Below are 12,020 nucleotides of genomic sequence, written 5' to 3'. Positions count from 1 at the left end.
AACCTCTCTTCCTCATCTGGCCATGGTAAAACGTGCCTGAGCCCCACCTCCACCCCGTAACTGTGATCAAGGGACCCCTCTGGGCAAACTGGAACACCAGCTACCACCCTCCCCCATCCTACCTTTTTACCATCTCCATACCTCTCTTCTCGGAGGAAACAGGCTCCAAATGAGGTCTAATTCCAAAACCTGTGTTCCTTCCCTGACCCTGCATAGCCTCACATAATCCGTGAAGGAAAAAGAAAGTAAACGAAATCCAATCTAATTCCAGAATTTAATCATGACTTGCAAACTCTAAAACCCCTCAGGGTACTCAAATGCTTTCCCACTCAAATTGTGGCTCAGAGGCCAGCAGTATCAGCATCACCCGGGAGCTAGGTAGACAACGCAGCGTCTCAGGCCCCACCCCAGAGCCAGTGAATGCAAATCTGCATTTTAACAAGAACCCTATGGGATTTGCAGGCACCTTAATACGTGAGAAGTGCTGTCCTTAATGTCCTACATGGTAATGTTGTACAGGTAGATTCTATGCGCCCACACCAAGCGGGAGGCCCCAGGCATCCAGGACCTTCTTTACAATACGAAAATATTAGACTGACTACCAGATTAGTAGATTTTGTGTGAAGTATGTCCTTGATTATCCAAAACTCAACAGAGTTTTATTTTTCACTCCAAACACCACAAAGGCTTGTAGCTATTTATCAATAAAACACTTGCTAAATGAGAACAGTGGCCTCCAACTTCCTATTTCTATTTCTACATTATATTGTGAATCAAAAACAAATGACACTCTTCCATGAACCACTGCTAAAATAAGGAGCCTCTGTTATGACTAAATTAGGACAAGGACTCATTTCTGTAGAATTTTTGAAATATCATCTCTAAAGAGTTTTTACAACTTAATTTGGTTTTTTTGTTGACTAATCCGGGAGTTCCCTGTGCATCTGAGGAGCGAATGAGAAGGGTGGAGGAATGAAGGCATCTGAGAAGGAACAATGGATGCAGAATGTCTGGAAGGGCTTTCATTCCAACAGAACAAGTGTGAAACTGAAGTCTCTTAGAGAAATCACCTGCCAGAGCCACCTGGAGGGGCTGGCGCATCCCCGAGGCACACTCCAGAGAAGACCTTGGCTCCAGGTCTCGACTTATCCCCTGAGACTTGCTGAGAGCCTGGCATACACAGTAGGCGCTCAACTATAAATATTTGTTTTTGTTGAACCAAACGTTGACAGATGTATTTACCGCAAAGAAAAAAAAAAATCACAGGAAGTCTGGGATCAGGCCAAGTATCACTGGTGTGCCCAGCATCATGCTAGATGCCGGGAGAGCTTGCGGGAGGGGGAGCTGATGTGAAAGCACAGTAAGCACTCATCCTGGTCTCAGGAGCCATGGGCACCTGCTGAGGCTGAAGTCATCAGACTGCTGCAGAGTCCCAAGCCTCACCCCAGACCTACTGAGCCAGAATCTGCCTCCAACAAGGTCCAGAAGCCTTGCTCTAGAGGCATCAAAATCAGCTTGAGAAGCACCCCTCTAGGCATGGCCATAAAATACTGAGATTGAACTGGAACAGGAACGGGGCATCCCCCTGAGTCAGGCCACACCTGGTGGTCACCAGAGCTGTCCACATACATTCAGCTCACTCCTTCTCTCCTTCTGGGCACATGGCAGGATCGCATTTCCCCACCCACTTGGAGTTAGGTGTGGCTGGGCTTTCATCAATGAGAGCTGAGCACGAATGCCATGTGTCACTTCCGGGAAGACGCTTTAAGAACCATGTGCTGTTGATCGGCAGCGAGATTACAGACAGTGGCTGCTCCCTCTTCTTGGGTCCTGGTCCTGCAGCCCCAAACCAACTGAGATTTGGGGGCTGTTTGTTATGGCAGCATTTCCTAACCCATCCTGACTGACACAGCATGTAAGCCCCCAACACTGCCATCTTCAGAGCATCTCTGTTACTCCCCCATCGAGATCTGCTTAAACGCAGCATGACTTGAGGATAGGACCTCTTTTTAAATCCCAAACAGCATTACTTAACTCGATTACCTTCTACACTCTTCAGACTCCAACCATCATCTTCTTTTCTCCTTTCCCCAGATTTCCCCACATACTAATGCTTTTATCTTACCATACCGTATGCTTTTTGGTAAGCTGCTTTACATCCTTTTCTCAACAAGGTGATAGACAGACAGTCACACATACAGACACACCAGACGTGGCTCCAAATGAATTTTGGCTGTTTCCAAAAAAATCAAATTCACCCCTCGAAAGACAAAGATTTGCTGTTACTAAGGATATCTAAAAGAACGTGGCCCTGGGCCAGGCAAGTATTCCTTCAGCCTGTTCTTTGCACAAAAGGATGCATGGGACACAGTCTCTGCTCTTAAAAAGCAATTCATTCTTGGAAACACCATCTCTTTTTGCCTTGTCATAAGGTGAAATCCGAACCATGCTAACTCCATGAAAACACTTAGCATCACTGACAAAAATGTTTTATTCTTAAAATTCTGCTGAGCCCCTTTTGCGTGGCTGGCCTTGTGTGAAGAACAGGTGAATCTTATTTTAACCAGTTCCTCTTGGTAGGCAGGTAGGGTCTGGCCAGTTGAGCTATATTAGAAACAGGCTGCAATGGGTATTCTGAGGCTTACAGCTTACCTACCAGATGCTTTCTGAATCCACATTTCTAGATGTGGAATTGCTGGATCAGAGGGCACTACGCTGTTAAGGTTTTAAGGTATATTGCCAAATTACACTCCAGGAAGCCCACGGCAGTTTTCTTGCACCCTTGCCAATACTCATTCTTTTTTTATTTTGACACTTTTCATTAAAGCTACCTTTTTAAAAAATGTGCAATACTTTGACTACTAGTGAGACTGAATATGCTGATGACTTTGCATCTTCTACTATAAAGTGTCTATCCAAGTTCACTGCCCATTCTTGTACTGATGTGTTCCTTTTGGGCTTTTAAAAATAACTTGTAAAAGAACTGTCTGCATTAAGGACATTAACTTTTTCAGAATTTTAATTTGCCTTTTACCTCATTTTTTTTTAAAGGAAGAGGTCTCTGGTGGCAGAATGGGCGATTCACAGATGAGGACAATACCACAGGGACAGTGCATCACAACTCACCTGCAGAGGTGAGGCCCCCTCGCCCTCCCCAGTCAATCTACCAGCAAGTCCTTTTGACTCAACCCTCAAAGTACATTCCAGTTCCATCCACTTCTCTCTCAGCACCTCCACTCCCACCAGCCTGCTCCCAGCTTCCTAACTCGTCTGCTTGCTTCCGTCCCTACCCTCTGCAAATCCATCCTCCACACTACAGCCCAGGTGAGCTTTCCAGAACAAATCAGAGCACGCCAACCTATCAATCAAACCGAAAGCTACCAGCCACTAAAAAGGAAGGATAATTAGGGAATGTGACAGAGGTGCTAAATATCGCTATCATATTACAATATATACACGTATCCAATTAACACGTTGTATACCTTAACTTTACACAAGATGGCATGTCAAATGTATTCAATTAAAAGAAGCCACTGGTAGCTTCAAATCAGCCATGGCAGGAGTACTTACACCCCAGAAATTGGCAAACGCAACAAATCAGAACTTCTCTCACTTCACCTCCCACCCTCCATCCGCCAAAGCTGATTGTTAAACATTTACCAACACACCAGTGGAGGCAAAAGAAGCTTCAGTCGGTGTCAGAGAATGACACTCCAATTTTGTCCTCGCAAAACTGCTGAGGAGGAGGAGAGGGAGGGACCCTTCAGACGGGAGACTGTCTCTGGCAAAAGTATGGATAGACAGAGACCCACGCGGGGAGCACAGCTCAGCAGATGCCCAAAGGACATCAAGGAACAGCTGGGCCCTTGGAATGATGATTTTGCAGTTCAGCCCCCCAGACCATAAATGCAAACCTGGGGAAAGGCAAGCAACCTCAAATTATGCGACAGTTCATTTCTTCCGCCATGCAGGATAGCGATTCAAAATACAAGTTCGTAGAGAAAAATCAAGTGACATATATGGGGGCGGGGGGAGAGACAACTATCCAACTTACCTGCCTCCCTGTCACATCCCAACCTCTCTTGTCCTCGCTCCCCGCTCTCTAACCATTCTGGAATATTCTGGTTCTCTCAAATCTATCAAATATACAGGGTTATCTGCATCTGTAGTGCAAATACTCACACACACCCCCAGATCCTCACACGGCTGGCTCCTGTGCACCACGCAGTCTCTGCTCACACACACCCTCCTTGGGGAAGCCTTCTCTGACAGTTTCTGGAACCCCTCCCTTCCTGCACCCCACACCCCTAGTTTGTCACCGTACCCTGTTTTCTTGGCCCCATACCACTTTAAAAGTATACATACATATATATATATATATTTTTTTTTTTTTTTGCTAGTTTACCATCTCCCCAACTAAAAGGTAAGCGTCTTTTCTATGTCTTATCACTGCTTCACCTCCAGCAGTGCTCACAGCCCATCGTCAGCACTCAATTAGGGGTTGTTGAATGAACGATCAACTTTTGAACAGGGACTGGCAAACTACACACAGCCCATAAGCTAAGAATGGCCTATCCATCTTTAAATGGTTGAAAACAAAGCGAAAGAAGAAGGATATTGCATGGCACAAATTCAAACCTCAGTGTCCATAAATAAAGTTTTATCGGAACACAACCACACCCGTCGGTTTGGGGCTCCTCTCTAGCTGTTTCGTGCTCCGCGGGCAGAGCTGAGCCACTGTGACAGAGACCATATGGGCGCTCTCACGGCTTCTCACTGCCTGCAGCGCACTACACATCGCAGTGATGCAGCTGTGACTCGAGTGTGCCTCTTGGCCTGCAAAGCCTAACATGTTTCCCGGCCCTTTACAGAAAAAGTTTGCCAATGCAGGTGACGAAGGAAAAGGCTCTGAGAAACGTTTCTCAGGGAGAGCAGACCAGGCTTGCCACCCGAATGAACAGGAGAGAAAAGGTAACAGGCGGGCAGAGTCAGGTGACGCGGTAGAGAGATGGTGGCGACATGCACAAGGGTTTGGAGGGTGGGGGGGAAAGAGGGTGAAAGGAAGGGAGCGATTAAGAGTTTAACTTGGACATGTAAGTCCCTGGGGACTGAGTCTGGCGACCAGCTCAAGAACCGAGGGGAATACAGTGAACCGGGAAGTTAACCTAATAAAACAGATCTTTACCAGATGGAAGACAGGAGAGACACTAAATGCGGAGGGAGGAGGTGGGTGAGTCCTCTGAGGAATCTACACGAACCTGGCACAATTCACACACCTGTCGCAACTGAACCTACACAGTGTCACCCATGCTCTGGTCCTCCAAAGGACAAGCCAGGCCGAGCTGCTGGCCACCATTTCTACTTCTCTCCACGGGGCAAACACCACCTAGAAGCCTTGCCGCCGTAGGCAAGAGCGGAATCTACTCACTGTGCAATTAAGGACGGGGGGACCCGTGCTGACATTCTGGTGGAAAGCTTGTCACATGCCACCTGCCTGCTGGGAGTGATAAGCGGGCAGCTGGGAGAACACCGTCCCCTGGAGCGGCCCGACAAAGATCCCGACACCTAACCGGTATCCAAGCCTTCCTGGTTTACCAAACCTTTTCTTCCACCGGCCACGTAGGGACCAGCATCCGTCCTCGTAGACGAGGTCGACCAGGCTGTCAGATAAAAGCTGAGCTTTTTCAGGCTGGGAAGAGTACAAGCGGGTCAGCGTCCCATTCATGTTTCCAGCTGGTAATGGACTGCAGGGATTCATGTGGTGGTTAACAGATGTCAGGGATTCCTGCCGACTTGTTGCTAAGGGAACTTTTGTGAAGATGCCCCGAATCCAGAGACTCCAACAAGCCCGGCCGACTGCTTTGAAGTCCTGAGGGGTGGCCAGTTGACCAGACCAGCACAGAGCAGTGCAGAGGGGGGACGCCCCTGCGGATCAGAGGCAGGCAGAGTATGGGCCAAAGGGAGAGTTTCACACAGCACAGGAGCCACAAACGCGGGCCACAGCTCCCAAGTCAAAGGGCAGGATGACTTCGTGAAGATGGCAGAAAGCACCGTAATCTTTTCGATCACAGCTACATGCTCTGCAAACCACCAGCCCTAATTATGCCTTTTGTGAAAGAGCTGACGACCGCCTTAAAAAATACGGGTGTGAGGAACAAGGTCACGCCCATTTTAGTTAATTTCCACATAACAGAAAGAAAGGCCCTGTATTAAAATCAATTTGTATAACACATCAAGCATCTACTAGATGTCAGGCAGCTCGGAGGCACCCTGTCCATTAACAACCAGCACCAAACAGCCCCACCCTGAAAAAGCTGGGCTGGCCTGTCAGTGGCCCAGGGGACAGACCCAGGCTTCAGGGACAGGAAAATCTAGTTTCAAAATCAGCTGCACCATTTATTGTGTGGCCTTTATAAAGAAATCCCTGGCGACTTTAAAAACAAAAACAAACAACGAACAACAACAAAAACTTGCAAGGATGGCGATGGAGAATTTCCTAGCAGAATAGCCAAATCTGTTCGTTCTACCCCCACTGCCACCCCAGGCTCTCTCTAGGGTCTGGCCTGGCGCTGCTTCCTCTCTAATGGATCATCTGTCCCAGGGTGTTCTCCCTACCCTTCTGAGGTAGCTAGTCTGCAAAACAGCCTCAATGAACCTTGCCTCGCTGTATACACACCTGTATGCACCTCCCTCCCACACTGTGACTCACTTTACCCGTGGAATGTGGTAGAAGTGATGCGCCAGTTCTGAGCCTACGCCTTAAGAAGACCTGGCAACTTGCACTTTTGTGTTAAGAAGCCTGAATGTTAAACACTCCAACTGCCCTGCTGAAGAGAAGGGCCATGCAGAAGGCACCCGAGGATGACACCACGCAGAGAGAAAGGCCAGATGGAAGGCACCAGGCATGTGAGTGAAGACACCATTTTGGAGGTGCCAGCCCAGCTGAGCCTCCAGGACCCCAGCTGCGGCCACCATCTAACTGCAAATGCGTGAGAGACACCAAGATCGACGGCAGAAGAAGCGCCCAGCTGAGCCCCGTCAACCCACAGAAATGTGTGAGATAATAATAAATGGTTGTTTCGCGGTGGCTTGTTACATAGCAATGGATAAAATACTATCCCTTAATGATCCACAGCACATCTCTCTGCCCCAGCCGCACCTTGTAAACTCCTGCAGCACAATCACCTGAACCCAAAAGGGGAGAACAGAAGGTGAAGAGAAGGAGGTGCAAGGGTGACCCTCTGCAGCTGACTAGTTCAGCTGGCAGTGTCATATTCCGTTAGTACCTCTTGAGTACCTTGCAAGTGACCTTGCAGCCAGATCGTGGATCCAGAGAACAGCACCTCTGTCAAGGAAAGCTCTGTTGTGTATGCATTCCAGTCTTATTACCCTCCAGAATTATTTCCCAAAAGCTCTGGTGGTTTTTGCAGATGCCTGACAGTATCTTTCAGAGCCCTAACTTCTTCTCTTCGTTCGAGGGGAGAGCATCACCTCAGCTCCTCCTAGGCCACGTCTCTCTCAGATCCTTGACCTCTTCGTGGCTGAACAGACCCTCAAGAAAGATGTTCCTGGCTGCTTTTATCTAAAGGCCTTGATAACTCCTGGGCAGCTGTGGGTCTTATCTGTTAGGCTTCCTCCCTTCTCTGGGAGGAGCTGGCTCCCCTCCACCTGGCACCCTCTGAAAGGCTGCCCCACTCACTGAATAGCAGGATCCTTGTGGCCAGTCCTTGCCCACCAGGGCTCCCCCCAGCTCTGCTTGGCAGAGGTTTTCCTGGAGGCCGCCCTCTGTAAGCCAAGTATGCTCTGTCCTGTCCCCCCATTTCCTTGGGGTCTTGACCAAAGAGATTTCCCCAGGAACCAGGACCAGAACCTCCACCAAACTGGCCTCTCCGCAGGGGCAGGCCACCAGGGTGGATCTTTGGGCCGTCTCAGTTAGCTCGCAACTCCCCGCCACGGGGTATGCTTCCTGCAAACCAGGGCCTCTCAGTTCCCCTTTTTTCACATGAACAAGGAGGAAATCCTTGGGGCGTGTGCATTTTGCACACACTGCCCTCAATCTTTAGCACACTCTTGCCAAGATGGGGTTTCCTGACATCACTCTTTCCGCCAGAGAGCAAACGGTGCACTGGGGTGGGGGTTATGCTGGCAGTGCCATTCTCAGCTGTGCACCCACCATCGCACTCCTGCCGCAGGAGTCTGGTGGAGCCCCTCCTGTCTGTACTTGTATCTGCGACAGCTCCCCTGGCCTTCTGAACTCCATGCCCCCAGCAGGCTCAGTGCCAGGCGCCCACTAGCAGAAGCTTCCCAGCTCTAGTAAGTGGGCCCTTCTCTGGCCTCCTGGCTTCTGCACTAACACCTGGCTGGCACTCCTCCAGTGCCATATGCTGGCCAGCCCACCGCCGGCAACCCCCTCAGGAGTTCTGCATTCTCCCCTAACCCAGCCTGTCTCTGGGGAGTCACCCCATTCCAAGGGACCCTACCTGCATCTCCTCCATCCCTCCCCAGCCTCAGCCTCGAGGTCCAGCCTGCTCAGGGAAGAGGTTCCCACAGACAAAAGGGCCTGATCTATGATCCTCCCTGTGGAAGATGCGTCTGCTTTGGCCCTGAAAAGAGTCGCGGGGCTCAGGCCCACTCCTGTCTCCACCTGTGGGAAAAGCAGCGGGCTCTGAGCGAAATCAAACTCCAGGCTTCGCAGGAGAGATGCTCCAGGTAGGAAGGAGCAGCTGCCCTCCTTGGAGTCCCAGCATCCCTGCCTCCCTCATGGATGTGGTCACTGGTAGGTGGACCTCGGGAGCTGCACTGGCCCTTTCCCACAGGGATCCAGACCCTTTCTTCACTTGCCTTCTGGTACAGCTGGGTTTAAAAGAGACACAGGCACAGAGGGTAGCATTCAGCCAGCTGAGCTGCTAACCAGCTACGCAAGCATTACTCCCTGGCCAACTGCCTTCACCTGTCTCACATTCAGTTTGCCTGCCTGTAGAATGGGGATAGTGCCTCCCCCTTCCCAGGGCTGTCTGGGGAATTGGTGACACTGTATGGACCATGCCTGGTGCCTAACAGGTGCTTAACAAACGTAAGCCCCTCTAGGGGCACTACTCACACAGATGGGTACTTGTCTGAAAGCACCTTAGGCAACACACATGCCACGAACTGTGACTGACACACCCACAGCTGTCCTAGCTGATCATTCTGCTTGTCCCCTGGGCGGTCTGATTCACGCTCCCTTTGCCCCTGGGAAGAAAAAGCAAAGGCACTTCACTCTTGCTAACACAGCCGACAAACCCACCAGTCTCACCCCCACCCAACACACAGCTGGCTGAGTCCAGCCAGGGACACTCCTCACCAGACATCCAACAGCCAAATTTCCACATCAGTGTTTCCTGGAAAAGCGTGGCCACCAGAGGACTCTACGACAGGAGTCTCTGCCAGGGCTGCTGGGCTAGAAACAAGGAGGCTCCGGGTCTTCGTAAGAAGCAATTCACTTGCTTTCTTCCACACCTGAATCTCAGGAAGGGAACTACGAAAACTGAGGAACACCTGAACCTCTCCTAGGCAGCCAGGCTCTCAAATGACAGAACCACGAAGGTGCCCGAATACACTCAGCTGACAGCCCAGGAAGGCTCCTTCCAGCCTCAACTTGGTCAAATGCTACTAACCCATGTAGGAGGGATTTTGTTCTCTGGACCTGAAAGAAACATCACGTACCTCTAAGAGGCCAGGCTCTATTTTGATAAGTTTCCACCGGATATTTCTCAGGCAAACTCACCCATAACCGTTTCACCTCTATCTAGCTTTCTTTCTGTCTTTTTTGAGCTGCACAGACCATTTTCAGTCAAAATTTGCTACTTTGTTCTTTGTGAAGTAGGTGGAGGGGGAGGGTAAATTATTAATCAGTTTAGTCTCTGTGATTTGGACAGTTTTGCCAGAATACTTCCGGCTACTCACAGCCTTCACAACAATCTTGGGGTCGGGCAGCCTTCACTAAAGGGGACACCCTGTAAAAGCCCAACCCGCACGCCACCAAAGGACTTGGGGAACTTAGAATCCCACTCAGGCTATGACCATGAGCTCGGCGACGAGAGGACATCGAGGCCTCCCAACTGTCACCCAGACGATAAACAGCCAGCCGACTTGGCTCAGCAGGTCCTGTGAAGCCCGGGGCCAGGCCAGAACACCAGGACAGGCCACTTTTCAGGCTCTGAACCCTGGCCTCGGGGAGCTGGGCCAGGGGACGGGGCGCTGGCCGGGGGCTGCAGCACCCCTGGATCAAGCCTGTTGACGGGGCTCGGGCTGGTGGCTAGCCAGGCTCAGCTGACCAGTAAGTGGGCGGCCCGGAGGCGGCCAGGCAGCTGACCCGCCGCAGGACGACCGTCCACGGGTCGGCAGGCTCGGGGCTCCGGGGCCCAAGCGGTGCCACTTTCCCCAGCCCCATCCTCCGTGCGTCTTCCCTGGACCGCCGGTAGCCGCAACCCTTCTGCGGCCCCGGCCACCGCCGGAACGCGCCCGCCAGCTCCCGAACTCACACTGGCAACAAGTTCTCGCTTCCTCAGGGCGGCCTCGATGTACTCGGGAGGCCCGGCACGGGGAGCGCGCGCAGGGCGAGCCCCGCGCTGCCCACGCCCGGAGAGGCGCCCGCCGCCTCCGCCACCCCCAGGAGCGCGCGGCTCTGGGTCGGGCGCGCATCGGCGGCCCACGGGGCGCCCCTCGGGCAGGGGCGGCTCCGGCCTCCCGGGCGCGGGCAACAGGTATGCGAGCGCGCCGGTCTCCCAGCCCCGGCCCTCGCCCCTTACCTCCAGCAACTGCACGTAGCTCGCCGGGAACCAGCCGCGGAGCCCGTCCTCCTTCTCGCCTTCCCACCAGCCGCCGTCCGGGACCTGCAGCAGCGTGATGAGCTCGCCCGCGGCGAAGCGCAACCCCTGGCCGTGCCGCTCCCCGGAGAAGGGGTACAGGGTCCGGCAGCGGGCGCCGGACATGGCCTTGGCGCCCGGGCTCACAGCGCAGCCTGCATCCCTGCCGAGCCCCGCAGTCTGGGCAGCGGTTCCGCGGGGTCCCAGGCGCCCGGCGCTCCGGGCTCCCGCGCTCTGGGCGCGCGCCGTCTCGGGGGTGCGCGGGGGTCCCCGGCTAGGCGGGGGACGCGCGCCCCGCGCAGGGAAGCTGAGACTTGCTGGCTTCGGAGCGAGCGGCAACGCCCCCGGGCCGGGCGGCTCGCGGCTCCCAGCTCGGGCCGGGGGGGGCGGGGCTCAGGGGGAGGAGACCCAGGCGCCGCGGGCTCCGGAGACAACTTCCCGGGGACGCGGAACGCGGGCGGCCGCCGCGAGGGCCGGCCAGAGCCGGGGCCGCCTCGGCGCGCGGAAATGCGCAGCTCCCCGCGGAGGTGGGACCAGGAGCATCCCCCTCGGCCCCGCTCCGCGGCGAGGGAGTGGCGGCGGACGTGGAGAAGGGGCTGGCGGCCGGGTAGCCTGCCGGGGGCTCTCTCGGCGCGAGGGGGCGGGACTGGGCGGGGGCTGGACCGGGGCGGCCACGCCCTCTGAGGGCCGGGCGCTCCCTAGCCGAGCGGGCGGGTCACTGGGGAGGGGTCTCCCAGCTCACACTCGCACCACCGAAAGCCGCGGGGGTAGAAACACCACTCTCTACGCGTTTTGTAGGCCTCGTGGCCGGTGGTGGGCGGGCGCCTCCTCTGGGGTGCCTGTGAGGGAATGTGTTTGTGGCCGTCACTAGGGGTTGAACCTGGGGTTGAACTTGACTCACCGGAAACTGGACAATGGGTGAGAGACAGATTTGAAGCCGGGCGCCTGAGCCGGGAAGCCAGGTGGCAGCGGGTTACACCGGAGGGACCGAGCGGCGAGGCGACGGAGTCGGAATCCGAGTTGGTAGAATTGGACGGAGATCACTACGGATAAAAGGAGAAGAGGAGAAGGTGAGAAGAGCAGGCCCCGTCGCTTGTGCGTGCAAAGGGGAGGCTGGCCCAGGGTACCAGCTCTCCTGAAATCGAGATGGGCCAGGCTGAGGAGTCTACACTC

General features: G+C 53.6%; 1 protein-coding gene across 2 annotated transcripts in view; it reads right to left on the bottom strand.

The window, feature by feature from the left end:
- The window catches only part of GAS7 (growth arrest specific 7), a 198,873-nt gene extending 187,399 nt beyond the window's left edge, over positions 1-11,474 (bottom strand). Inside the window, exon 1 of one of the 2 annotated variants that reach the window (XM_079903929.1) lies at positions 10,791-11,474. In XM_079903929.1, the coding sequence (XP_079760055.1) occupies positions 10,791-10,973 (183 nt within the window). In that variant the 5' untranslated portion in view covers positions 10,974-11,474. The remainder of the gene's footprint in view (positions 1-10,790) is intronic. The other variant, XM_079903924.1, reaches the window with a different exon arrangement.
- Positions 11,475-12,020: the final 546 nt, after the last annotated feature.

This window comes from Stenella coeruleoalba (genome assembly GCF_951394435.1).
Source record: "Stenella coeruleoalba genome assembly, chromosome: 19".
Taxonomy (NCBI): Eukaryota; Metazoa; Chordata; class Mammalia; order Artiodactyla; family Delphinidae; genus Stenella; species Stenella coeruleoalba.
This window is presented reverse-complemented; position numbering and strand designations above follow the sequence as displayed.